At 59.1% G+C, this 27,760-nt stretch overlaps 1 protein-coding gene across 5 annotated transcripts in view; it reads right to left on the reverse strand.

The window, feature by feature from the left end:
• Positions 1-774: 774 nt before the first annotated feature.
• Positions 775-27,760, reverse strand: part of TNS1 (tensin 1) — a 61,871-nt gene continuing 34,885 nt past the window's right edge. For all 5 annotated transcript variants that reach the window (XM_059727513.1, XM_059727517.1, XM_059727514.1 and 2 more), the window contains 14 exons: positions 24,347-24,543; positions 24,149-24,224; positions 21,986-22,078; positions 16,246-16,429; positions 14,941-15,749; positions 13,089-13,175; positions 12,527-12,658; positions 12,036-12,128; positions 10,676-10,753; positions 10,480-10,551; positions 9,738-9,906; positions 9,410-9,478; positions 7,600-7,632; positions 775-6,355 (listed from right to left, as the gene is read on the reverse strand). In XM_059727513.1, coding sequence (XP_059583496.1) covers positions 6,211-6,355; positions 7,600-7,632; positions 9,410-9,478; positions 9,738-9,906; positions 10,480-10,551; positions 10,676-10,753; positions 12,036-12,128; positions 12,527-12,658; positions 13,089-13,175; positions 14,941-15,749; positions 16,246-16,429; positions 21,986-22,078; positions 24,149-24,224; positions 24,347-24,543 — 2,237 coding nt within the window. In that variant the 3' untranslated portion in view covers positions 775-6,210. The remainder of the gene's footprint in view (positions 6,356-7,599; positions 7,633-9,409; positions 9,479-9,737; positions 9,907-10,479; positions 10,552-10,675; positions 10,754-12,035; positions 12,129-12,526; positions 12,659-13,088; positions 13,176-14,940; positions 15,750-16,245; positions 16,430-21,985; positions 22,079-24,148; positions 24,225-24,346; positions 24,544-27,760) is intronic.

Consider the following 27,760-nt stretch of genomic DNA (forward strand, 5'->3'; position numbering starts at 1 on the left):
GCAAGGGAAGTCGAGGTTGGATATTAGGGAAAACTTTCTCATGAGGAGGGTAGTAAAGCAGAAGAAGCTCCCCAGAGAGGTGGTGGCATCTCCATCCTTGGAGGTGTTTAAGACCCAGGCAGACAAAGCCGTGGCTGGGATGATGCAGTTGGAGCTGGTCCTGCTTGGAGCAGGGGTTGGACTGGATGTGACCTCCTGAATTCCCTGCAACCCTCATTTTCTATGATTATATAAAAATATGGTGCCTTTAAAGGCCCTTCATCATTCCTACTCTTGGCTCTGGCTGTGGGAGGGTGACATCCAGCACGGCGCTAGGACCAGGAGAGAACAAGGAGGAGTCGGTACCATAGTGGGGAACAGGAGGTAGAAGAACACCTTGTAAAGAGCTCCGGGCAGGGTTAAAGATCCCTGGTAGACACAGGGGACGCACCTACACATGCATTAATGCGCTTTACTTAATGCACATTAAATTTAGTACCTCCATCGTGAGGTACTAGGAAAATGCGCATTAGCCTATCTCAATGCACATTAACTATATAGCGGTTTTTAGTGATGCTTTAATGCATGTTAAAATAGGCTAATGCACATTAAGACGCACCCAGGGAGACCAAGCTGGAACTCAAGCTGAGCAGAAACCCATTTCTCCGTATCTCTAGCTACAGGTGCTTAACATGGGCTGTCGCTCCCCACGTAAGAGAATCATTGCACTCCCCCAGGCCCACCACCAAGTGTGCAGCGGAGCAACCAGCCCGGAGATAACAGACACCAGACAGATTTCCCTGTGCAAAAAGAACAGAGCATTTATTCCTGCGTTCCCGTACATTTCGAGATACAATTCCAGCACTCCGGACTCCAAGCTGGCATTCCAAGCAACGGTATACTTTAGATAATTGATTTATTTTTTCTTTTATCACTTATAAAGCCATACAATGAACTGCAGAGAGTCAGGCTTCTGTACAAAGGGAAGAGAATAGCCAAGGGGGGAGTTCTGCACATTCACACACGGGTGGCGGGTAACGGGGTCGCCTTTATACACGTGACAAAGGTATGGGCACAAAGATACAAAATATAAAGGATATTTCCATCTCTATAAATACACAGAAACGGGAAAAGTGAGGGAGTTTTCCCCCTCCCCCCCCCCTTTTTTTTTGCGCACGTTTCTGACTTTTTTTTTTTTAATTGACATGGTGAAAATAACCCCAAACCAAACAAAAAAACCCCCAAAAAGTCATTTCTAACCTCTTCATTAACACTGATTAGCAAATAACGTTGTAACATTCCCCAAATGATGACGACAACATACAACAAGGGGAGAGACAGGACAGTGAAAGAAATACTGCAAAAAACAAGGATTTTTTTTCTTTTAAAGAACCCCCCCCAAAAAAAACCCCCATGAAGACCTAGTTTGAAACAAAACAAAGACCCCGACCCCCTTTGCTGTCTCGTTTTTCTGTCTGCTGAATCAGCATGTTTTCGCTGTCTGGATTTGTTGTTTTGCTTTGCTTTATGGTAGTGCTTTGTGTTCCTGCGGAGCCTTTCCAATGAGGCCCTCGCAAAAGTGCTTTGGGGACTTTAACGACAAGATTTGAAGACCCACCACTAGACGTGATGGGACCTTTGCCCTCAACTGCTGTGGGTAGCCCAACCCCTGGACAATCAAAGGTACTAGGTCTAGAGAGGCACGCTGCTTACTAGTTGGCCCTCCCGGGATGCATCGGCAGGACAGGTGGGACCCAGGGGTCCTGGAATCCAAAGCTGCCCCTCTGACCCCGTCTGGGTCACCCTGACCCGATGACGTGCAGGGGCCGGAGCAGCAGCCAGGGATGAGTCTGACCAAAGACCTGGGAAGACGAGTTTGAAGGCAACATTTCGACTAGAGCAGCTGGAGAGATGAAGCCAACATCCCCCCGTGCTCAAGGCTGGATTGGGATCACCTGATTAGGGAGTGAGGCACATGGCTGGATGGCAGCACCAAGGAGGAGGGGTCCAGCTGATACATACTGGGAGGGAGGTTGAAGAGCGTGACCCGGTGCTCATTGAAGACGATGGAAAGACTTCTCCTAAAGTACCTTCTCCCTCTGTCTTGGAGAAGGGATTAAGATACAAGCAACTGAGGCCAAGTGCTTTGTCTCTGTGGTTATTACATCCAGACAGGTTAGAGACTGACTGAGCTGTTGCTTTTATCACTCGGTCTGCAGCTAAAGACGCCAGGCTCTCATGTACCCGCTTTCAACTTGCCAGGAAGAGAGAGCTCCAGCCAGTCCGCCTCAACCGGGCCTTTCTGACATTCACACGCATTACATTTACCGTGTAATTCACTGGTTAACTGCACCACACATTTAAACAGGTACACATGAAAAGTAATAATTGCAGCATTAAAATGGCCAGCCAGGCACAAAAATGGCCAGCCAGGCACGAAAATGGCCAACCAGGCATGAAAACGGCCAACCAGGCACAAACACGCACTTGAAAAACACAGGACATTTTTCTAGCTGGTTTCTATTGAGCTTGAATTCAAACGTGTGGCCTGGCACTTACTCCAGAATCGACAGCAAAGAGGGTCGTTAAAAAAAAAAATAAAATAAAAAGGCACAGACAGGAAACAAAAAATAATAATACATACGCAGGATCGGGGGAAAGTGCGTTTCAAAGGCTATCTTTGGCAAGAATATATGCAGTTCTTTGTGCATGAAGTCGGTGTGTGTGTGTGTGTGTGTGTGTGTGTGTGTGTGTGTACACATGTGTGGGTGTGTGTAAGATATAACATCCACTGCTGGGGGGAAAAAAATGGCAGTGAGATTACAACAAAACATTTGCTGGGCTAAATGGCATTATGTGTCCATCTCAAATATGGTGACTGCATCGAAATAAACCAACCCAACGCCTTCGCTGGCCCTTTCGAACACAATAAAATGAACCTGGACAGTGAAGCCAGGCTGTCAGCTGGAGTACATCGGCGTGGTAGCTGGGTGGACATCAGCAAAGTTATACTGGGCATGTCTACATGTGTGCTTTAATCCGCATTAGCCTATTTTAATGCACATTAACTAAATAGCACGTTTTTTTCAGTGACACTTTAATGTGCATTAAAATAGGCTAAAGTGCATTAAAGCGCATGTATAGACATGCCCGGAAGTACTAGGTTTACTGCGCATTATTTAAAGCACATTAATGAACGTGCAGACGCGCCCACTGATGCTTTGACTTGGTGAATCCAGAAAGTTACCCAGAAAATGCAACTTTCAACCCAAAGTAAACACATCTGGAAAAAGAGCTGGTTAGTTCCTTACTAGCTTTGTGTTATAAATACAATCTGCGGGCGACCTTAGCATTCGAGATTTCGACAGGGTCTAAATCTTCCGTCTTCAGCGAGTGAGTTAGTATCTGAGCCATGAGCAGGTCACAGCGGAAAGCAAGTGTTTTGTCGCTGTCGGGTCTCGGCTGCGGTGGGGTTATACACGAGATCGCCGGGTTAATTTGATGGGAGCTGCCCTCTGAGTTTTGGGTTCGAGCCCCCATTTTGCAGAGCGGGCCAGCGGCTTGAAATCAAAGAGAAAATACCCAACACTGGTTTTAGCGGTGAGGGAAAAAAAAAAAATAATAATGTAGTCTGAAAAATAGAGACTTGCAAAAATATATCATCTTTATATCTCTATAAACACAGTGTTTCTCTAATCGGTTAATGGCAGGGTGAGAAGGTCATGGCTGAGCGGTCCATCTGCCTCGAATTCTGCAGAAGGAGGGAGGTTTCTATTGTCGAAAGCAACTTAAATGCTATAAAAAAAGGCCTCAACCGTAGGGTGGGACGGGGGGCGCGGAGCCCCCGTCAATGCTTCCATCCACGCAGCAGTCTCTCAACACATCCCCGAGACCAACCAAAGGCTTCGACGCGCACGCAGCCGCGTCCCGCACATGCACACACACACGCACTCACGCACACGCCACCGGCCCTCGCGTCACATGGCAACGGGGTTGCAGCTCACGCACTTTGCATGCTTCGCTTGCTTTAGGTGCTAACGAGTTCCTGTAGGCCGAAGGGGAGGGGAAGGGGGAGGCTGGGGTCTGTAAGAGGTGGGTCAGGGAGGGGAGGGGGGTCAGCTGTTATCCGTGGCGCTATACATACGAGGCTCTAGACAGGGCGCAGGGGGCTGTATATAGTGGACATAAGATACGCCGAAAGCAACAGGGCGAAAAATAAATATCTTCGGTCGAAATTTAACCTTTCCTTGAAAAGATTTTTGCGATTAGCTTACAGTAATCCTGTCGGGAGAGCTCCTATATATATTAGATATAGCAGGGCCGCATCTCTGGAAGAGGGAGCAGAGCTCAGGTGGAGGGCCCGGGGCTGGGGGTCTCCGGGAGGTGAACACACAGCCTGGACCACGAAGCCTTGCATTATGTTGTCCCAATGACGTCCCCACCGCCCTTTCCCTGGCCGTGTCCCTGCCCCAGCTGCTCCGGCGGGTCTATAATCATGGTACATGCAAAGGGGGGTTGGTGACAATGCAGCTCGTGGGACTGAACTGGGGCTGTGAGCGCAGGCTGGAGGGCTCTGGGGAGATGCCCTGGGGGGGCTTTTGGGGTTCCAGATTTCAGAATTAAAAACCAACAGAGCCATCGGCTTGGATGCCCACAAACAAGGCTGGCCCTTTACGGTTCCCCCCATGAAGGCACCTGGCTAAGGGTGCAACCAGGCACCAGGGCAGAAAGGAAATCCTGTGACTTTCTAGAGCCCCCCCCAGCTCTTCACCCCTCGGCGCCCTCCTCACAGCCAGGCCACCCAAATCCTGATAGGATTGCCTCAGCTCAACTCTCCTGGCATGGGCAGCTTCTTATGCCATATCTCTTCATATAATGCAGGCGCATTATAGGCGAGTAAATACAGTAAGTGCCGTTTCAGCTGCTTGCCAAGGGAAAGGCGAAGTCCAGGCTGCCCTACAGTGAGGGGCCCCCGCTCCCTCCCTCGCAGCATGGGAGCACCTCGCTTTCTTCCTCCTGCCTTTCAAACACAAGGCACGGGTCTTATCGCAGGACGCGTGGTAGGCGGGGAAATACAGTATCAGATCTGAGGACAGGAGAGGAAGGGACCCCGGTATCTGCAGAACCCGCATGCTCGTGGCTGCCCCGTCGCGTGCCCGCCCCGTCGCGTGCCCGCCCCGTCGCGTGCCCACACACGTGCTATGCAACACGCGGCCTTTCTGCGCCAGACCGAGGGGTGGTGGCCTCCGAAACTAAAAAGAACGTGCCCAAGGTTCACGGGAGTTTGCTTGCATGCAGCTGACGGGCCATGCAACATCCAGGAGAGCAGGGGAGACAAGGCTGGGAAAGAAAGAGGCAGGATCCCACCCGGACAGGGACCCGTGCCGGCGTGTGACGGGCACGACCTGCACAGCAAGACCAGGGGGACGGGGCAGGCAGCCTCGCGGGATACAACCCCGGAGCTGCTTCTGACCAGGTCCCGTGTCTTTGGAGCAGGGTGTGAGCAGCCCTGCTCCCCCGCCATGCGTGTGCAAGGCGGTGTTGGTGTGGTCCGCGTCCCGGGAGGAATCCCAGTGGCTCACCTGTGTGTCATAGGTCCCATAGTGCGAACAGGGATTCCCCCGAGATCAGAGCGCCCCGGGCTCTGCGTGACTGGGGCAGGTAGCTCAGGGACCCCCACCCCTCTACCTGGCCCTGGCGTGGCGCCGGGGACCCGTCCAGAGGCTAAGGGTGCATCTAGCAACACGCGCACGCACACACGGCAAGGGCACGGAGGCAGGGGGAGGGGGAGCAAAGGGCCCAGAGGGTGGCCACGTGTGGCTGCGTGGCTTCGGCCGCCCCTAAACACGGGCCACTTCCTACCAGTCCGTGGATACGAAGGACGGATGCTTCTACGTGGAGTTGGTTTCGGTGGCATCAATGCCCCCTTCTGCCCTGAGCCGGGGTAGCGGTGGGGAGGGCAACGGGTCGCCAGGACCAGCTTCGGGGCCACGGATCCCAAAGCTGCCCTGGTCCTGCTTTGGTCACGTGGCTTGTGATGGGGCCGGGGCTGGCATGGCGTGCTGGGTGCTCGTCTGTGGCGGTTCATGCTCCTTCCACGTGTCCGACCTTCCTCTCCCTCCCCCTAAACTCACTTCCCTCTCCCACAATGCACTTCCTCGCGCTCCTTCTCGGCTCCGCTCCAAGTCCTTCTCCAAAATTCAAGGGCGAGAAGCGCCCGGGGGCGCCCGCTCATCTCTTCTGGCCCGAGCTGACCATCACCCGCGAGACGAAGTTGACGATGGCGGCCGCCGGCTGGTCGGGGTCCAGCTCAGCAAAGAGGTGGCACACGTTGTCCGTGGTGCTGCCTTGTTTCCTGGCCACGAAGCCAAAGAGCCTGGCGGGGAGATGGTGGGCATTAATGGAGAGCGGCAAATGGGGGCTGGGGGGCAGGAGAAGCCCAATCCTGGCTTGCCCCTTGCAGCTGAGATGTCCCAAAGGGACTGGGATGCAGCAAGCAGGCAGTGGGTGTCTAAACCCCCTAGGCTGAGTCACAGCCCATGGATCCAGCGGGTCTTAGGCAGCTCCCAATAAAACCGGGGGCTGTTCCTGTCCTCGAGGGGTAATGGATTTCATCAGAGCCCCTCACACAGCCGAGGGGAAGGGGCAGACAGAGCTGCTCAGACGGAGCAAGCCCCCACCCCAGCGCCCACCAGGGCACGGGGACTTTTGCAAGCCAGGCTCGTCGACGCTGGCACCGCGTCCGGATGCTTGGCATGACAGGCATATTTTCCACCCCCACGGCCGCCTCATCCCCTGCATCAATGGGGCATTGTCCGGGCCCGGCCCCGGGGACACTTCACCTCCCCGAGGAGAGGACCGTGCAGGGTGGGCAGGGGTGGGGGGTATATCCTCTGCAGGGCAGGACCACCCGTGCCTGTAACTATCCCCCTTCTCGGTCACAAGAGGAACCAAATGTCCTTGTTGGAATTAGCCGTTATAAATACGGGGCTTGGGGGGTGCAGACTGTGAGACGTCTCCGGCCTGCGTCGCTTCTAATTAGAGAGGGAAAAATCCGGACAGCTGGGGGGGCTAAGAAAAACCCGCCACGGACACAATGGCTAAAATTAGCAGAGCCCGAGCTCCCGGGGACCTGTCTCCGGCCTCGCGGGGGGCAGAGGCGCGGGGCCAGGGATGCATCCGAGCAGAGGGAGAGAGGAGAGGGATCCGCGGGGCTTCGGATGCATTGCCGCCGGCCGCGGGGAGGTGGTGGGGTGCCCGGACCCCCGCTCACTCTGCCGGGGGTCGCGGTGGCACGTCCCCGCCCTGGGGAAGGGAACAAAGGAGCTTTGTCTGCCCCCGTCTCAGCCCAAGCCAACACGGCCTGAGACGCGTGGCCGCCTCGGATGGTGGGACGAGCGGCTGCTTTCCATTTCCATCGGTCCCCCCCCCGCCGTCCTGCCCCTTGGAAGACCTGGACAAAGGAGGCAAAGTCACTGCTGGGTCTCAGCCTGCAGAGATCCCCGCTGGGGCATGGACTGAAGGTCCCAGGAGTCCGGGGAAGCGGGATTTATCTGAACCCTGCACAGAGCTGGGGGTGGGGGGTAAAGGATGGGAAGGGACGTGACCCATGCCACTTACTTTGCAGGCCCGCTGCCCTCCGACTTAGCCCATCTGCAAGGAGAAAAGCAAAGCCAGGCGTTAGCTCCGGCACGTTAGCTCCCAAGCCCAGCCAGCCCCGCGCTCCTGAAAGCCCCCAGCTATTTGCTAGCATCCTCAGCCAAGGTCGAGCCTCTCACCGGACGCCACAGGGGCCTCCCATCCAAACACAACCCAGCTTTGCTTGCAGAGGCTGGCCAAATTCAGTCTCCTGTTGCAAACGGAGTCCCCCTTGCACCCCTGCATGGGGTTAGCGCCAGGCTCCTGGCATCGGCTGCCAGGCACTGAGGACCTAGGGAAAGGCATCCCGGCCCCTTCCACCCACCCTAACCGAGCAGTGTCACGGAGAAGTTCACACTTGGCCTTGACCCTTTCCATCTGCCCTGGAAATGCCTTCCCCGCTGCCCGTGGAGACCGGATAGCCTTCCTCCGGGTCACCCGTGTCAGCTGGGGGGTGCGTGTCAGAGCTGGGGAGGCACTTTCAAGGGTCCTGAGCTGACCCATAGCGGAGGAGATCCCCACCCACCCATGGCCAGAGCCACAGCCGGCTTTTTGGAGGGAGACTCATGACTTGAGCTCAAGGTTTCAAGCTCAAACCCAGAGGGTCCTGGCTGGAGGGTCTCGCCCCCTGCTCAGGGTCAGACCAACATCAAATTTGGGGTCAGGAGGGAATTTTACCCCACTTTCAGTTTGATACAGACTGTGGGGGGGAGAGGGCAGGATTTGCCTTCCTCTACTAGGGGCACGGCCTCCTCCTGGGATCTCTTGAGCATACGGGGCAGGGGAAATGCCTGGGGCTGCATCGGGGCAACTGTGTCGTGCGGCTCCAAGGTTGCACACAGGGTTTGTGGGGGCTGATCCAGCCTCAGGGCTGGATGCGACCCCGTAGCTCCACTTCTTTAGGTACTCTACGAGTTTTGCCTCCAAAGCCCTGCAGCATCTTAGTCGCTCTGCGCTGGACTCTTCCCAAACCACCCACGTCCCTTTGTGACGTGCAGGACCCAAAACTGGCCTTGTCCACCTGGGAAGTGTTATTCCCAACCCATCCCAGACAGACGCCCGCCTAGCCTCTGCTCGGACATCGCCAAAGAAGGAGATGTGCATCGCAGGTTATTTTCTCCCAGACCTTGGCAAGGCCCCGGGGGGAAGGGGTGTTGCTATTCTCTGCAGGGATCAACTGATCCCAGCCAATTTCCTCTTATTACCGGTTCTCCGGGCTGGTGCACCTTTCTACCAGACAAGCAGGGATCCTTTTCTTCACGTGCAATACACACCCCTATTGTCCCCAGCCGGTGAAAAATTGCAGGTTATGCATGCAAAAATAGTCGTCAGGGTCAAGAAGTTACCCAACCCTGCCTCAAACTGAACTGCTTGGCCTAAGAGTTGCCCACAACAGTATTAATGAATAGCAGCACCCGGGGCTGCAATGATTTCTGGCAGTGCCGGGGGAGAAGTCGCAGCCCCAGGTTGCTGCTTCCTCCCGCTAAAAGCTGCATCTAGTTTTGGGCACCGCAGGGATGGGGACGAAGTGGAAAAAGCCCAGCAGAGAGCAGCAGCAATGGTTCAAGGCTGGGGAAACAGGAGTTGGGGGGAATTAGGGCGGTTTTGTCTGCAGAGAAGACTGAAGTGGGTTTGATCAACCCCTGAAGGGGTATGATACGGAGGGTGCAGACGGACGATGCTCTGCAGCCGCAGGGGATAGGACGAGGGAATAGAAATGGGTGCACACACACACACACGTGTGCATGCCCAGCAAGGGTGCGGGGAGACATGGCTGGACCCGAGCACTTACTTCCGCTCCTGCGGGTCCAAGTCGCAGAAGGTGACGGTGGTGAGGGGGTAGTGTCGTCTGAAGAAGAGCCTGAAAGGCAAGCAAGGCCCCGTGAGCCCGATGCCCAGAGGCACTAAACTGAGGTGGGGGGGCTGCGGCACTGAGCTCTAGGCCCACAAAGCTGCCCACAGGGATGAAGTGACTTGCTGGAGGCCGTGAGGGCCGTCAGTGGCAGGGCAGAGGCCCGAACCCAGGTGTCCCAAGCAGCCGGGCCCCAACCCCAGCAGGACAAGGAGGGACGAGGCCGCGAGTGGGTTTCAAAGCCCTCCCAAGCCGGCCGCCCCCTTACTTCCGCTGGTTGTCCGTGAGGGTGATCCCCTGCGCGGAGACCTTGAAGTGCACAATGGTGGCGGCGGGTGCGGGCTCGGCGGTCAGCGTCTCGCCGATGGCCTTGGCGATGGCCTGGGGGCCCGTCAGCGACTCCATCTCCACCGAGTTGATGAAGAGCACGTTGCAGGCTGTCGGGGAAAGGGGGGACAGGCGTAAGCTTGCCCTGGGGGGTTGCATCGCCCATCTCGGGAGCAAGCCGCTATTAACGCGCAGGACCCAAGTTCGAATCCCGGGCTCGGACCAGTGGGGTACTGCCTCCGCAGAGTGGGGGACACTCCCAGAGCTGGCTGCAATGTGGCCTTGTCCTCCGGAAACAGAGGCGGAGATGGGAGCTGAGCAGCTAAACAGCAGTGGCTGGTGTGGGAACAGGACCCAGGAGTCCTGGCACGCTCCACTGCCCTCTTCCTCCCCCTCCCCGGTCTATTGGAGCATTGACGATGCTGGCTCTGTGCCCAGAGGGAGCCAAACCCTGGCTGCGCTCATCTAACCCAGTAACTGTGAGACCTTTCTTTCCCTAAATTGCCTTTTCTTCCCTTAAAAAACACCCCCCGTGGGCTTGGGGGGGAGGGGTCATGGGGATGGCTGCAGGGCTTCAAGCTGCCTGTCTCATGCAGGGAGTGAACATCTGGAAAACAGCTGCCCCAAGGTGCACCGAGCCCCTCATCGTTGAGTGCCAAGACCCGGGCACAGGGCCCACTCACCTGCACCCTGCTTGAGCAGATCGGTGGCCGAGCTGGCGGTGGATGCTGCCTCCTTCGTCTCCTCGGTGGGGTCTGAAAGACAGCACAGGGAGGATGGAGCTCTGCTGCTCTTCTGTTCCCCATCCCCTTTCCCAGCTCTTCAAGCCAGGAGGCACAAAGCAGCTCCGTTAACGCCCCATCTCTCCCCGGTCCCTACCTCGGTCGGGGATGACGAGCTTGCAGGGCAGCGCCAGCGGCGTGATGGAGTGCTGGTACACCAGGGCTGACAGGCAACCTAGGATGGGGGGAGACGGCAGGGTCAGTGCACAGGTCCCCGGAGAGGGGCTTCCTTATTGCAACAGGGCAAAGCCCCAGGGCAGAGTCCCGGTCCCCGTCGCGAGCAGGCTGGAGGCTGCATTGGTGCATGAGCACAGGGGGGCAGCAGCAGGGCCTGCTCCCCCTCTCAGACCCCGTGCCCAGGGTGGGAGACCAGGCCTGGCCTGGCCCATGCTCAGCGTGCTGGGGGGATCATGTGGGTTGGGGCTGGAGGTGGGTTTGCAGAGCACAGGGGCCTGGGAGCGGACGGCTGAGCGGTGATGTGCTGGGAACCGGCCCAGCCAAGAGCAAGCTCAGGGTGGGGACGCTGCACGGAGCGGGGATGAAGGCAGCCCAAAGGCCCAGGATCTGGAGAATCCCGTGTGTATGGGCACACACGTGTGTGCCTGCATGTGTGTTCATGTATGTAGGTGCCTGTATGTGTATGCATGCTAGGCAAATGTATATGTGCATGTGTGTACATGCCTGTATGCACATGTGCATGTATGTGCATATAGGTGTGTGGCTGCATGCATGCATGTGCATTAATGCACATGTATGTTTGTATGTGTATGCATGTACGTGTGTGCGTGCATGTGCAATCTCAGGACAAGATCCAGGCCAGGCCTCTCCCTCCATGCTGAGCTGACAGCTGTTTCTCTGGGCCAGCTGACCATGCGCCGAGTGTGACCTCCAGGCCCGGGCGGATCCGGACACTCCTCCCCGTGCACCCTGGCTACATCTCAGGCTCTCAGCAAACAAGGCCGCAGGCCAGCCGCCACTCCCGTTCCATCGGGCCTGCCCCTTTGCACCCCTGGGCTCCCGCCTAGCAAGGGATCGGCCTCCCTGAGCTGCAGCCAAGGAGAGCAGAGGTGACCAGCGAGCATCGACCCCAGCAGGCTGAGCGTGCCAATGCCCTGCAGGCCAAGCCAGGAGCTCGGGGCAGTGCCAGCTCACAGGGAGGGGGGCACCGAAGTGGCACTCCAGCCCAGGCCTCGCTGAAGCCGCAGCCGGCTCATCCCTCCAACCCAGAAGGGTTTATTCTGGGCACCGTACATGTGCATGTACACACGTGTGCATGCACAGCTGGGCTCGCGAGGTGTCACAGCTCAGGGGGAGGCTTTCTAGACCCTGCACTGACCACAACTGCAGTGGATCCAGAAGAGATCTCTGCCCCCTCCCGGGCACTACGATCACGCATGGCTCTCACCGGACATGGGATGGGCCCTGGGTCTCCCCATGGCACAGGGGCAAAGACTCACCGAAGTTGGGCTCGTTGGGGCAGCCTTTGAGCTTGACGCCCCGCGGGCTGGTCTCGATCAGGAAATGCCGCACCAGCTCGTTAGTGATGTCTCCTGGGGGGAGAAGAGGAGGAGCTGATGGGCAAAAAGCCCACGTGGGTCTCGGACGGTGGCACCGTGCCGTGGGCCAGGGCACAGGGGTCTCCGCCAGCAGCCTCACCCTGGCAGGACCCAGAGCCCTTCTCCCTCCCTCCAGGCCCCCCGAAGCCCCCGTTGACTTCCTTCTGCCCCTCCACAGCATGGAGACCCCCCTGCTGCATCCCTGCGTCCCCCATCCCCTCTCACCCCAGGGGCTCATGCATGAGCACTGGGGCGTGAGATCGGGGGGCAGCTCCAGCCCCCCGCCACTGCTATAGCTGCATCAGCTCGTGCCCGGGGGAGCGGGACACACACACACACACACACACACACACACATGCATGCATATGCATGCACACGCATGCACACAATACCTTTCTTACTCTGCTGCACCACGGTGGGCGGAGGCGACGCCACCTTCATGGCCAGCCCGTAGGCCCCGCGGAAGGAGTGGCTGTCTCTGATGATGAAGGTGCCAGGCTCCCGGTCTTTCAGCAGTGTGATGGCTGCAGGGATGGGGAGAAGAGCCGTGAGTGTGATGCCAGGCCTCTGTGCAGCACCACGGGGTCTCCTGGTGCCTGCCGGGTCCGGGGCTGCAGCACCCAGACCCCTCATTCTTTCCCCGGCAGCTTCCCCTCCTCTTTTGGCCCCATCTGGGGCACTGATCTACGACCCCTGGCCCTGGAGCATCTCCAAACCCTGCACCAGATCCACTCGCACCCCCCGCCGTGATGCAGCGCACGGCCTCTGTGACAGAAGGGGAAACTGAGGCATGAGGCAGCTCTGTGACCGGCCAAGGGGGGCTGGAGACAGAGCAGGGTCGGCCTCTCTTCCCGGGTCTCGCCCCCGCACGGGTCTCTCTGGAAGTGCTCTGGGCGGACGAGCCCGGAGATGTGGGGCAAATAAATCCCCACCCGGCCTCGGCTGCCCACTCACCCTGTTCCCTGGAAATCTCCGGCTTGTACCAGTACTTGGAGGTGTCCTGCACAAACTTGACGTTCGCCCGGGTCTCGGGGCTGCTATCTGGGGTGGGGCACGGAGAGAAAAATCAGGCCACGCAGCAAGAGACATGCAGCCCCCCACCCCAGGGGTCCCTGAATCTGCCTGGCATCACGCTGGAAACCTTCCTGAACCGAGGCACCGCTCAGACCCCGAGCCCAGGCTCCTCTCCTCCTAGCATTCGCAACGCGGCCGAAATTTCCCGAGCCCATGAGCTGACACCTGCATGGAGCGGGGCCGTAAGCATCCTCCCGGCACGCTGGGACAGGAGGGGGCACGACACGGCTTGCAAACCAGGCGATTTTGGGGGGCAGCTCCGAGCCAGCAGAAGCCGGCAAAGCTCCCGAAGCCGGGAAACCGGAGTCCCCAGTACTCCCAAAGCAGGGAAACCTCCACAACTGGGTGATGAGACTGAAGGCACGAGCGGGGGTTTGCAATGGGGCACCTCCCGGTCCCCCACCCCGTCTGCGTGTTGTTTCCCAGTGTTTTGCTGGTTGCTACGTGGGCGCCAGCTTGGGGAGGAGAAGCTGCAGCCGGGACCCTGATGGAAATGGGCAGAGTGGAAAAGGCAAGCAGCCCGTGGATAAGATCAAGGGAGAAAAAACTGGGCCTGGCCAGGGTTTTTCCCCCCCGTTTCTCTCTTTAAACCAGCTCTTCTCAACTGGGGATGTGCAACCAGGTGATGCAAGATCCTCTGAAGGGTGCCCTGAGCTCCAGAGAAACCCCGAGGTGTCAGAGAGGAAACCAAAGGAGCTAGCAGGACGAGTGCCCGGGTCCGAGCAGGGTTTTTCCCCGTTCCTCCAGCATTTCCGGTCTGGAGAGCTCCCCGTGCCCCCCTTTCCTCCCCGCACATGCCCGGCCCTTAGTGGATCTATGATCCTCTATGCAAGGAGGCCTGGAGAGCAAGCATCCCCGGCTTCTCCTCCATCCCCGAGCCGGGGTGTTTCTGCCTTTGCTTCTCCGCCGCGCTTTCCTGTTTTGATCCTCCGAGAGCTGTTTTTAGAAGAATAAAAACACCGGATGGGACCTCTGCCCCCAAGCCGTCGCCTACGTGGACACGAGGGAAGGAGCCCGGGGGGTAGGTCGCCGTCCCCAGCTGCCCCGCGAGCTGCAGGGCAAGGGCCCCGTGGCGGAGGGGAGGATGGGCTGGAGGAAGCTCAGCCATGGGACCGGATGGGCAGGAGGGAGGCGAGCTAACGGAGCAGGCCAGGGTGCTGTACGCGAGCCCTGGAGCGGTGGCAGGATGGAAGCAATCTAGGATAGGCATCAAAGTCCATCAGATCCTCCCCAGGCCCTGCCAGCGACCTGACTGGGAGCTACGCCCGAGCGAGGACTGCGTGCACCGGAGCCGAGACCACACGACCCGCTCCACGGCCATCGCGGGAGGGATGCGCTGCAAGGAGGGGAGGGGAAGACTGCACGGGACACCGCACGAGGAGCAGTGGCCGCAGGGGAAACTGAGGCAGGGCTCTCTCACAGCCTTGGAAGAGGCGGAGAAGCGATGCAATCTCCATCCTTGGAAACATCCAGGAGCAGGTTGGAGGGACAAGCTCGGGACGGTTTCATCGGGCCTGATCCTGCCTTGAGCAGCTAGACTAGGTGACTTCCGTATCATCCCATAATCCTGATCTTTCAGATACGATCGCTGCAGAGCGAGGGGAAACCCCCAGGCCGGGCCACGCTGAGGAGGAGGAAGCATCCCTTCCCGGTGCCACGGGGCAGCCAGCAGAGCCCTACAAGCCAGGAACCAGACCCGAGAGGCCCCTTCCCACCTGCCCCGGGTCCTTACCTAGCATGGAGAGCTTGGAGAAGTCCGGCAGGGTGTGGGGGAAGGCCACGGTGCTCCCGCCCCCAGGGCTGGACATGCCGCTGGACACGGGCGAGGATGTCTTGCCGTTGACCGTGGCGTAGCTGGGCAAGCTGTGGGCACGGTCGCCCGCCGACATCCTCCGCTTCTCGGGCAGCACGGGCTGCGGCGTGGGGCTGCCCTGCCGGTAGGTGCCCGAGTCCGGGCTGGAGGACTGCGGGCTGCTCAGGCCGGGGTAGTAGGCTGGCGATACGGGGAAGGAGGGCGTGGAGGGCCCCTGCAGCCCCGAGGCGCTGCTCTGCCGGGACAGCGTGGGGCACCGCTCCTCGGGGGTCCCGTAGCCGTACATCACGTGCCGCTCCAAGCCGGGGCTGCCGGTGGGGTGCCGGGCCAGGCTGGGGCTGCCCTGGGGGCCCGCGGCGTGTCGGCCCAGCCCCGGGCTCCCGGGCGCGCCCGCCACGCCGGAGTTGAGGGCTCGCCGCCCGAAGCCGGGGCTGGGAGGCGTGTTGGTGGCCACGGTCCTGTGCAGGGCACGAGGGCTCCCGGGCAGCACGTGGACGCCCGCCACGCTCACCTGGGCCGGTGCCCGCGCCCGGGCCTCGGGCGGCGTGGCGGCTCGCCCGGCGGGGTAGTCGACGGCGAAGGAGGACGGAGAGGCGTTCTGGTAGCTGCTCTGAGCCGACGGGGCCTGCGACGCGGCGGCCGCGAGGAAGCTGGAGTCGGGCGAGGGCTGCAGGGAGGTCGCCGGGCCCTGGACGCTGCTCTCCGAGGGGTAGCTGAGGACGGAGACCCTGCGAAGGACAGTGCAGGGCAGGCTGACCCTCCTCTTCCTCCTCCCCCCTGGCCTGCATGGAGCTCGTAGCCCGACAGGCTCCCCCAGAGCCTGCTGGAAACATGGGGAAACTGAGGCAAGGAGCAGTGACGTCTCTCCAGAGCAGTGCCCTTTGCTAGCCAGGGGTTGTCCAGACCCCGGCGGACGGCCCTGGGATGGGGATACCGTCCTATAACCTTTTGCTGGGGTGGGGTCAGGGCTGCAGAGAGCCTTAAGCCTCGTAACCCCGGTGCCCAGAGGCCACGGTGACGGGCAGCTTAGTGGTTTGAGACCAGCTGGACCTCCAAGGAAGGAGGGGATATCCCACAGTGCACCCGGGCTAGCACGCCGGTCCCATCCAGACCGTCAGACCAGCTCTGCCCAGCTGCCAATGCAGCGCCCGATCCTACCCCAAGCTCCGGCGAGCGGCTCGAGCAGCCGCGGGGTGGCAAAGGGAGCCCGGCCTGGCTGCTTACCCGTCCACGCTGTGAATGGGGCTGCTGGTCGAAAGGGGGCTGGGGGCAGCAAAGGCGCCGGCGAAGGTCCCGTTCCTCACCGGCGCGTCCGCGTCGTAGCCCTGCGGGGCCGGTGGGCTGGGGGGCGTCCCCCCACCACCCGTCGTCGCCGTCCGCGCCACCGACTCCACGTAGCTCCTGGGTTCTGGGGAGAAAGCAAGGGTGGGGTGAAGCCGGAGAGAGGCCGGGGTGCCGTGTCCGGTCACCACTTTTGGCGGGGTCCATGGATTCAACCTGCACCAATGCTCCTCCATGCCAGCCCTGTGCATCCCCGTGCTCAAGTTTGGGAGCCTCCACCCGCCCATGCACGATGCAGATACCTCCCAGCACGTGTTTTCCTGCGACGGAAACCAAAGCAAAGGCCTAATCAGAAACAGAGCTGGGAGGGTCCCGCACGTGCATGGCCAGAGCAAGGACCTTCCAACAGAGCATCCGCCGTGGCTCATCTAGCCTCACGTGGATGGCTCTCCTCTTCACGCCGCTCACCTAGGAGGTCACGGGGACGGGTCTCCTGGGGTCCGCTCAACCCCAGCTAACGGGACCCGCCCCGCGAGCCCGGCTCTACGAGAGCAGGACGTTCCCTGCCGGTGGAAACGTCCGGGCCGAGCCCTTCTCTGGCACTTTTTGCAAGGGCAGCTCCTTGACGCTGCCTTGCAACGGCGCATATTTCCCGCTCCCCACCCGGCCTAAAATTAGCCCATCTGCACCCATGAATCAGCTTGGGAGAGGATCCGAAAAACCAGCGTCTTCACCCAACTCTGAGAGGGACCGTGACACGAGCGGGGAGACCTAGGGGTAAAAGAATAGCGGAAACAGGGCTGGCAGACGGGGCCTCGATCCTGCCTGGCGAGTCTGCCATCTAGATCAACCCCCTGCCCGAGGCAGGATCAGCCCTGCCCAAACCATCCCAGACGAACCCAGCACCTAAACTCCCGTCGCCCCTGAAGAGCCAGGCTGCATCCCGACCCCGAGACTGTATTTCCCAAGCCCAGCACATGCTGCTTCCATCGCTGCAACACCCTCGAGCCATTGCCAAGGACACCCAAGGAGCCTGAAGCCAAGCCACGATCCGAACTCAATCGTTCCTGGCCTTGCGCCGCGTATTTGCCGCTACCCCCCACCCCCGGTAGCTCTCGTGCTGGATGGCAGCTGCAGCATTCGCTCTCGATTGAGTTTCCAGCAAGATGGAAAAACCCAGCCCTTCCTTTGCAAAAAAATGCCTGAAGTCTCAGGGCACCTACAGATTGCAAACAAAGCCTCTTTGTTCCCTTCCTCCCTCCAAAACTCTTGGCAAATTTTCCTTTCCCCCAAACGTGTCCCCAACACCCGAGCAGAGCTAACAGCTGATGGTCAAAGAAAGCCCCGCGTTCAACACCTTGTCTAAATCTCTCCCAGCCAATAAAAGATGTCACCCACAAACAGCCACAGGAGTCAAAATGCTTTGGGGGTTTTTATTTTTCCTTGAAATTGTCTTTAAACCGTGTCTTGCCAAGCACAGCTCCGTACCCTCGCCTGCATTTGCAGGGGTCAGTCACGAGGGGAAGGAAAGAGTGAGGACACGCACTGAAGAGGCACGGGTCCCCTGCCTAGCTTCGCAACCCACCTAAAAGCTGCTCCCTTCCCACCCCCGGCATGCCTGCCTCAGTTTCCCCAGCTGGAACTGGGGATTATGGTACCTGCCCTGTGCCCAATAGGGCCGAGTTGATGGTCATGGCCAAACCATTCGTAGAAATCACAGAGCAAAACCAAGACCCAAGGAAGAACTGGGCTGATTTAGTTTGCAGAAGAGAAGACCGAGGGGGATTGAATAGCAGCCTTCACCTCCCTGCAAGGGGCTGCAAAGACGACGGAGCTGGGCTGGTCTCAGTGGGGGCAGATGAGCAATGGGCTCAAGCTGCAGCAAGGGAAGTTGAGGTTGGATATTAGGAAAAACTCTCACTCAGAGGATAGTAAAGCACTGGAGCAGGCTCCCCAGAGAGGTGGTGGCACCTCCATCCTTGGAGGTGTTGAAGACCCAGGTAGACAAAGCCTTGACTGGGATGATGTAGTTGGGGCTGGTCCTGCTTGGAGCAGGGGCTGGACTAGATGCAACTTCCTGCGCTCCCTTCCAGCCTCATTTTCCTATGACTCGATAAAAACGTCCTTGAAATGCTCTGTTCGTGGAGGCAAGGATTTCTGAGGTCCGTCGCTTTAATCAGACCAACCTCGTAGCTGGGAGAATCAAATGCAAGATGTTCTTCCTCGGGTCTCGTTTACGGGGAATGGTTTCAAAGAAAAATAAAACCCCCTTAAAAAGCCCAAAGCGTTTCGACTCTACTGCAGCTGTTTGTGGGCGACACCTTTTACTGGACCTACGGCATGGCCAGGAGAGGTTTAGACCAGGTATTCGTCTTTGACTATCAGCTATTAACGCTGACGATTCATTTTGGGGAGGGGAGTTTTGGGGGGGAAAGGGGGCATTTGCAACCAAAAAAATAACGCATTTATATAACTTGGATAATTCCAGTGCAATACGATCAGCTGGACGGCACGTCAGGAGGTCCACGTCCAAGCCCCTGCTCCAAGCCAACTCTCTCATCCGAGCCAGAGAGAGGTTGCGTCCGGTCTCCGCCAGCAAAGACGTTGCACGTAGTGACAGCACTTTATGGAAGCAGGGCACTGGCTCGGATGCGAGGTCTCTGCCATGTCAGGGCTGACCGTCGTCTTACGGAGAGTTCAGACAATGATTTTTTTGGGCTGGTTTGGTCCTGCCTCGGCCAGGGGATGGAGTAGATGGGACCTCCGGAGGTCCCGTCCAACCCGCTTCGCCACGACTTTGCGCCTCCACGTACCACGCCAAGCTGCCAAACACATCCCAATGCCCTACAGCCTGCAGACCGTTCCTACAACAGCCCCAAAACCTCCACCAGCTCTGCTGAAACTCCTTGCCATGTATTGCTCCTCCTCATTCAACATGGCCAACCAGCATGAGTCAGGTTCTGACCAGGAGATTATTAAAATGATGCCTTTTCCCTTGTTTTGCTTTGGAGGTCCTGACAGCAAGCAGTCAGCAATCGAAGCGGTCTTCAAAATCCCCACTGCAAACCCTTTCACACGGCGACAAGGCGCCGGGACAGACATGCCAAGACCCTGCATCGTAGCAAGCCACAGGTAACAGCCCTGCAGACGCGGGCACTGCCAGCATCCTACCGCTGCAATGGGGCAGGACTCGGCGAAGAGCAGGGAAGGAGCTGGTTACTACAAGCACCTGGGTCCTATTCGGAGCTGGAGAGAAAAGGGATTTTTGTGCTTGCAATAGACTCATAGAAAATGAGGGTGGAAGGGAGCTCAGGAGGTCACATTGAGTCCAACCCCTGCTCCAAGCAGGACCAGCCCCAACTGCATCATCCCGGCCAAGGCTTTGTCTACCTGGGTCTTAAAATCCTCCAAGGATGGAGATGCCACCACCTCTCTGGGTACCCTGCTCTAGTGCTTCACCACCCTCCCACTGCCTGAGGCTGATGCCATCAGGGAAATCAATAAGAAAGATGGAAAAATTCCTTTTGATGACCCCAAAAATGCCCATTTTCTCCTTGAAATCTGCTGGAATTCCGACTGATGTTTTTCAAGCCGTTCTCAGAAATATCATTTAAAGAAAGAGAAACTTATACAATGCTCCGGGGCAGGGCTCAATTGCCCCCCAGACGGGCTTGTAAAGCCACGGCAGGAGCTCGTGGTGCAGTTGCAACCCCCTCAGAAGTCACCGAGGCGGGTTCGCTGGTGGGTTAAATGCTGCTGTGCAAAATAAGGGGCAATGGCCGAAGACAAAGAGCTCCTGAACGGACCGGGCCGTTCACACCTTCACATCACCCTCCACCTTGCATGTCCAGGGCAGGCTAATTAGCCTGCCTGTGACACCCCATAACAAGGCCACGTGGCTTCAAGAAGTAGCTTGATGGCACTGCACGTGGTACCCGTTAGACACAGGCTCGAGGCACGTCTTCCAAAGACTTCAACCTCCGCCGTGGCAGGATAAACCCCTGACGCCACGTTGCCGGCTTTCAACCGCATCCCCTGCAGAAGCTATGCTACGACAGGCGCTCACGGGCTGCATGGCCCAGGGATATTTGCTGAGAGTTTAGCCCCCGTGTCCAGCCCCCAGGGCAAAACCCTGCAAAAGACCCCTTGTTTTGCACGCCCTTGTGATCTGTCGGCGCACGGCCAAGTGTCTCTGCTTTAATGGCCCAAGCCACAAGCGCATTGATGGGGAAATCCCTTCTTACCTTCATCAGTGCCAACTACCGTCTCCCCAGCTAGCTCTGAAGAGGGGGAGAAGGTGGGGGATGAGGGAAAGACACGGAAAGACGCGGGAGAAGGAGGAGAGAAAGAGAGAGAGAGAGCTGGGTTAGCACCTTTGCTTTCACACCTCGACTAACACGTGCGCACATGTCAATGGAATTGCTGCAGAAAGAGGAAAGCACCTGTTGTGCACAAGCACATGCACACACACACGCACACGTTTCATGCATCGTTAGGCACTGGGAGTAGCTATAAGCCGCCGAATGTCCTGCAAAAGCCCAGTCAAGCCACCCCCAAATGTCCCTTTGCTCCAGCAATAGGAAGAGAACATAGATGCTGGCAAGGGGACCTTTCCACCAGCTGCCCCACGCAAGGAACATATCAGAGGCCGTGGTACATGTGCCTCCACCTCTTCCCCTATGGAAAGGTTGGAAGGAGTTTTAAGCAATCTTGCAGGGCCAAATTCCAGGGGTTTTCCTAATGCAAACAAGAAAGCGCTGGTTTAGGCGCCTGGCTGTAGCCACACAATCAAAGCAACCCCTAAAGGACCAGCCCTCAGAGTCCAAACCTCCCAAATAAACCATCGTTAAGAACTTGTCCCCAATTCTTCACTTAATGAAAGCGGGAGCGGGGCTTCCTGATCAACCCCTGCAGTTAACATGCACCCAATCGGGTTGCAGATAGACGCATGCTCTTAATGAGTGCAGAGATGATTATAAACCTGGGGGAAGTGGGGAAGAACTGAACAAGGGCTCCGAGCTCCTGGGGTCCGGCCTGCACCCGCGGCACGAGTACGGGTTTGCATTTCCATTGCCTGATCTGAATGCTAGTTGCGCTCAGGTTGAGCTTTGTGACTGTCTTGAGAAGAGACAGGCATGCTCTCTCTTTAGTCCAGGCCCCCCCTTCAATTTGGGGCTGGAGGGCTTCCTTGCACCCATGCCCATGAAAAGCCTCCTGATAACACAGCGTCGATCCCATGGCTTCAGGCCACGAAGGGGTCTCTGCTCGCTGCCCGCAGGGGGTTGCACTCAGGGCAGCGAGAGCAGAAGGGAAGGAGACCTCGACAGCTGGGGAAGGGAGGGTCAAGTGCCGGGGAGCTGGGATCCGTTCCCGGGCTCTGGGACAGCTGAAAGCACCCCGCGGCTGGCACGCGGAAAGCCCCTGCCAGCCGCACAGCCTGCTTCGACCGGGTCTCTGCACGGCACGGCACCGACGCCGGTAGCAACACGGGTATCACAGTCCGGCTTGAACTCGAGTCACCGTGGATGTTACCCATGGACTGCACCCGCCACGCGTGTTACCCATAGAACTGCACCCACCACACGTGTTACACCTGGAAACATGCCCATGGCGGTAGCAATGGGTAGCGCGGCCACACGCCACCCGTGCCGGGAGACGGACCCCAACCCCGGCGCTCACTCACCTCCCGTCTGCTGGAGCAGGATCTCCGCGGGGTTGTGCGGCTTGAGGCCCAGGGCGGAGAGCGGGGTCTTGGCCAGGCCGGGCGGGGAGCGCACTGTGGGCAGGGAGAAACGAGACCACGAAGCAAGCTGTTAATGTAAAGCTCCGCAAATCCCCGGCGGCGCGTTTACAGCCAGCTCTGCGTGTTACGCATAACGGGCATAACAGCTCCCGAGAGGCATGTCGGCCTGGCTCGGGCTTGCTGGCCCAGCTGCCAACACACGCGAATTCCCTGGGGAGCGAGCTGAGCATCCCCTCCTTAAGCACCCCTGGGCACCAGGGGAGATTTGGGACAGGCTGGTAAACTGAGGCACGCGACGGTCATACAACCTCCCCCCCTCCAGGTGCAAGCTGCAGAAGTCCTGGCTTCTGGGTCATCCAGACTTCGGGCCCTGACACAAAGCCGGACACCCGGGCAAAGGCACCAGGATCAATCCCCGACCCGACCCGCCCTCACCCGAAAATCCCACCACCCTCCCAAACACCTTCCAGTAGAGATGCCAACCCGTGCCCGTGAAATGAAGACGTGGACAAAAGCACTTCCAGCGACCAGGATGCATGTCAGGACTAGCCAGCTCAATGGGCATGGATGTATGCAGTACGTGCAAAAATGCACGCACGCGGGCCGCCAAACATACATCCGCAACGAATGGCATGTGGTATGTCGATACGGGCATATGTGCTGGGCACGGACACGCAGCCAGCGCATGGAGGGATGGACGCGGGAGATGTGTGTGTTGCAGCGAGTCTCGCAGAAAGGGCTCGATATGATCTGGGCATTTTTCCTCCCACCCCTTTCCCGTGGACATCTCTCTCCCTGACGCTGCGTGCTACCAGCTCCGGACAAACCCGGCTTTCTAGGAGAGACCTCAGCCCACGAGGTGACCGAAGGCGGCGAGAGCCATAAAAAAGGAGACAAATGAAGTCCGCACATTCCTTCGCCTTCTCGGGCACGGACCGACGGCTCGGGAGGGCGCCCACGCTGGCAGCGCGGGGTGGGGGAGGCGGGCATGGAGACAAGCCAGGCCCGTGAGCTCGTGTCTCCGCGGCCGTGTCGGCAAATGCAGCGGAGTGACTGGGAAAGCTGAGACGGGAGCACGGGCTGCTAACATGCGACTGTGGGGTGCAAGGGTTTGAGACCCACAAGCTCGCTTGGTGGGGAACCAGAGTTGTCCCTGCTGTCCAGCTCCGTATGCAAAGCTCAGATATCGGGGGGGGCTGAATTTGGGGGGTACTGCAGCTGGGCAAGGACAAGGCAACACCCAGGGAGACTTACAGCCCCACGGGGCTTCTCAAGCCTCACTGTTACCCCCCGCATCTTGATGCCTAGGGGCATCGCCCTCAGCCTGAGCTCCTGGGAGGGGAGAGAGCAGCACCTATGGAGTTAAAAGCCACCGCTCCAGGGTCTTGCAGATCCCTATTCGAGTAGTATTGGTGCCGGGATGACCAGACACAGGCCAGGAGGTGACACCGGTGGCTCTGCTCCCAACTGGGACGAGGGTCCCACCAAAGAGCCCCCCCAAAGCAGGAGGCTGGCTGCTGCATCCCGGTCACTCACTGATCCACTGCAACGGCCCACGCCGGCACGGCCCCGGGGCACGGCGGCTGGAGCCCACCGCCAAGGCACCTAGGAAGCAAGTGGGGTGGAAGAGGGCAAAGACCAGAGCACAGGGCAGCGTCACACGGGCCGGCGAGCATCTAAGCAGGCCTGCGTGGCCGGACGTGGCCGCTGGCCCAGGACGGAGATGGACAGAAGCAAGTCAGCCTTGCAAAGGAGTCAGCTCCTGCCCTCGGGGCAGCACCGAGGACTGGGGGTATCTTATAGGGCTGGGCATAGCATCAGCTTGCCCCGGAGGAAGCCACGTTCGGGATCCTGAGAAAGTCGGGTTTTCCCAGTCCCCGCGCCGCATCTTCGGGGGCCCGGAGAGGCCTGAACGCTGCTGGAGAAATGAAAGTTGCTGCAAGTGGAGGAGACAGAGCAGGTTGGGAGGAAAGCGCTGAAATGGCGGTGGGTCTCCACGCCGCGCCGCCCCATCCCCGGCTCCCGAGCCGTGGCACTTACTCAGGTTAACGTATAGGGTTTGTGGCGAGACGGGGAAGGCAGGGGTTGGGGGGGAAATCTCACCGCCGCCGGGGGGTGGGCTGCTTGGGGACGTCCCCTCCATCTCTTCGAAGGCTTCCTTGTAGCTGTGGAGGTGAGGCTGCGGAGCAGGGCGGGAGAGACGGTCAGCCCCAAACCTTGTCCCAGCAGAGCCCCCTCTCCACCCAGCCCCAATCCCCCAGGCCCACAGCTCCGGGAATTAGGGAGGGGGGCCCAAAGCACCTCTCTGGGCCTTCCTCCCGGGTTGGCAGCGATGGTGCTGACCACCTCCGGCGAGACGCAGTGGACGGGAGACCGGGCCGTGGGGCTCCGCGCCGGGCTGGCGTCCCAGGCCCCGCTCTCGTATTGGCCCTCGCTGGTCGTTCGTCTCCGGGCCGGGGCTGCGGCGTCATCGGGGGGCTTGTCCCGGGCTTGGACCCCTGGAGGGACGAGCACAGGGAGGGAAGCGCTCGTTAGAAACCAGGAAAAGCCTCGCTGGGTGGGGCAGCCGGGGGGCCTGGGGGCACCGGCAAGGAAACAGGTCGTCCATGTGCTCATCTCCTCCCAGGAGGGGATGGGGAGACAGGCCAGGATCGGGCATTGGCTCCGTGGCCCCATAGCCACCTCCTCGCTCCCTCTTGTCACACGCCCCCAGCCCCTCCGGAGACTCCCGAGCCCCCCAGATGCTCCAGCGCTCACCTCGAAGACGACCAAAGCACCCATGGGCAGAGAGCCGTGCCCTGCCCCCTGCTACATCCCAAATAAACGGCCATGCCCACCAGAAATGCAGCCAGCTCCTGGCAGAGATGAAGTGATGTGCCCAAGGCCGCCTCACACACCAGTGGCAGAGCCGAGAGCAAAGCCCTTGCATCCTCTCCTCGGCCCCGGGCTGCCGGCAAGGCCCGGGCATCGCGGGGAGCACGAGTTTGCTGCGTGCTGGGCCAGGCATCAGAGCCGTGACGCGGGGTCCTGGGGACGGGACGGAGCCCAGAGCGGAAAGCAAGCACAGGCAATGCAGACGCAGCAAAGCCCAAGCGCAGCCCGCGGGCGCCTGAGCCCCGAGCAAACACTGGTGGGTGGCGACAGAGCCCCCAAAGCTGGGGATGTCCCGGCTGCCCGGAGCCCTGCCCACGTGTGCTCGAGCCGGCTGCTCCGGGCATCCGCATGCGATTCCCAGCGTGTGGCTCCGTGTCCACCCGCACGGCCAGGATCGGGCCTTCGAGCCCCCCCGCAGCTCCTTCCCAGCCCTGCAGACTCTCCCTCGGGCTTGGCCAGGGTCCCTGCACCTGCTGCAGATGGGAGCCGCTCGTCACGCCAAGCCCCGGCGGCCTGAATCAAGAATAACGAGCCAAAGAGACAATTTCCCTCCTCTTAAACCGAGCAGAGCAAAGCGGGTGGGCTCCCAGGCCCCGGTTTGGGAGCTGGGGAAACTGAGGCACAGTCAGAGGAGGAGCCAGATCCAGTCAAAAGTCACGCAAGACATTGGAGACTGACTGTACAGGCCTGGACACTTGTATCAGGGTAAAAAAGGCGCAGATGCATGCCATAAACCCTTCCCCCCCACGTAGCTTTGCCCCACTGCGGATGGTTTTACCCCCCTGGAAGTCCCCAGGGTAATTCTGCATGCCCAAGGCAGCGCGGGTGACCCTGGTGCGGCTGCACTTATCCTGGGGGAGCTGCTAATCTCTCTGCCCCGCAGGTGTTAACAACCCTCTCTCCTTTCTAATGCTCTTGATGTCCCACTATTCAAAGCATCCTCTCCTCCTCCCTGCTTCTGCCTGAGCAGCCCCGCCTGCTCACACCCCTCTCCTCTTCCCCAGCCCTGCAGCTCTAGCTAAAGTCTCCAGCCAGCCACCAACATATGAATTCAGGTGTAGAAACAGCCAACCGCGAAGCACTAGGGGTGCTGTCAAGACCCTCAAGAGAGAGAAGATTTTGTATGACCAATGTGAGCAAGGCTCCTGCTGCACGTTACATATTTTACACAATTCACTGGTGAACCGTGCAATAAATTTACACCAGCCATGAGTGCAAAGTAAGTATCTCACAATATGCTGGTGAACCTACACAACACATTTAAACCAGCCACACGTGCAAAGTGATCATCACGATTCATTGGTGAACTGCGCAATAAATTTAGACCGGTCACACACGCAAAGTTATTATCATGGGATTAAAATGACTGTCCGGCTATAACAGAGAGCCAGCCAGCTATAAAGTTAGCTCTTGAAAATGTGTAACAACTCTAGAGTAGGTTTCTATCTGGCTTTAATTGGACTAGATGACCTCCTGAGGACCCTTCCACCCTTAATTTTCCCTGAGGTCCCTTTCCTCGACCTCTTGAGGTCCCTTCCAACCCTATGGGATGTACGTTACCCTCTAATGACCGCAGCACTAATGAAACCATCTCGTTTGCCTAACGCACTACAGTTTCTTTCACCTTTGCGTCTAGTTGAGCCAATCAGCGCACGTTCCAGTAGCTCACTTCATATAGCACCAGCCCCGCTGGCCTATTCGTTAAGCATCCGGCTCCTCGTTAACCGGAGGACAACGTGCATGGCGTTAGACACAACGACCTGACACAGCTCCAGGAAGATGCCCAGCCTGGAGCCTAAAATCAGGCCCTCGGAGACGGACCGGCTCCTGGGAAGCTGGCCCAGGCAAGGGCTTCTAACCACTCCACGAATGCGCCTAATGCACTGCAACCAAGCCCGGCGCTGGATGCATCCAGCACCCCCTCTGCCTGCCCCGGGGGAAAGCCCTGCCAACGTCCTGCCAGGCACTCGGTAAATCCTCTTGGAAGAAGAGACGGTCAACCATGGATGCTAAGGGGACCTCCGCATGACCTGGGGAGCTGGGGCTGGATGGGGTCCGGGAAGAGAGGCAGCGCCTTCCCCTTGGATGGGGACGATGGAGCGCGTGGGCCGTGGGAGAGGAAAGGAAGAGCCAAAGTGGGGCTCAGGACCGCAGCAAGCAAGGGGCAGAGAGGATCCGGGGCAGGGAAGAGCTGGCCCAGGGGAGCTCCTCAGCTGGAGGCCTCCAAGCGGAGGCAGGATACGGACCGGGCTGGGATGGGCACGGCTGCATTCCTACCGAGGGCTCGGCCCCCCCACCCCAAGGCCCTCCTGGCTGACCCTCCATCCTCCACCCCAAGGGTGTAATCGGCCCCCTGCTCACCTCCTTCACTTCCAGCCAGGCCCATGGCCTTCCTGACCCCCGCCACTCCCCAGCCCCGGCAGCCGGCACACCTCGGATCAAACCCCAGGGAACAGCAATCCCAGAAACCGGGGGTGGTGGGGAGCTGCGGGGTCACAGCTAGTCCTGACCCCAAGTGTGGCATCGGCCTGACCCTGAGCGCAGGGGCAAGACCCTCCAGCCAGGACCCTGCGGGTCGGTGCCAGCAGGAGCATCGGCACGTCCCGGTCCCCGTCCCCAACCCGGGCTGCGTCCAGCACCTCGGAGGAAGGCCCAGGGTGGAGGGTAGTTGTACGGGATCCACTAGATCTGTCCAGGCTGGTTTGCACAGAGCTCAGGAAGGCCAGAACGGGCTGTGGTATTAATACTATGGATTCCTATTCAAAGCCTCTGGGTTCATCTTGTGAGCGGCACCCACACCCCAACCCATGCTAGACAAGGCACCCGCCCCATCACACTCTG

Source organism: Alligator mississippiensis, chromosome 4 (assembly GCF_030867095.1).
Source record: "Alligator mississippiensis isolate rAllMis1 chromosome 4, rAllMis1, whole genome shotgun sequence".
NCBI classification, from domain to species: Eukaryota; Metazoa; Chordata; order Crocodylia; family Alligatoridae; genus Alligator; species Alligator mississippiensis.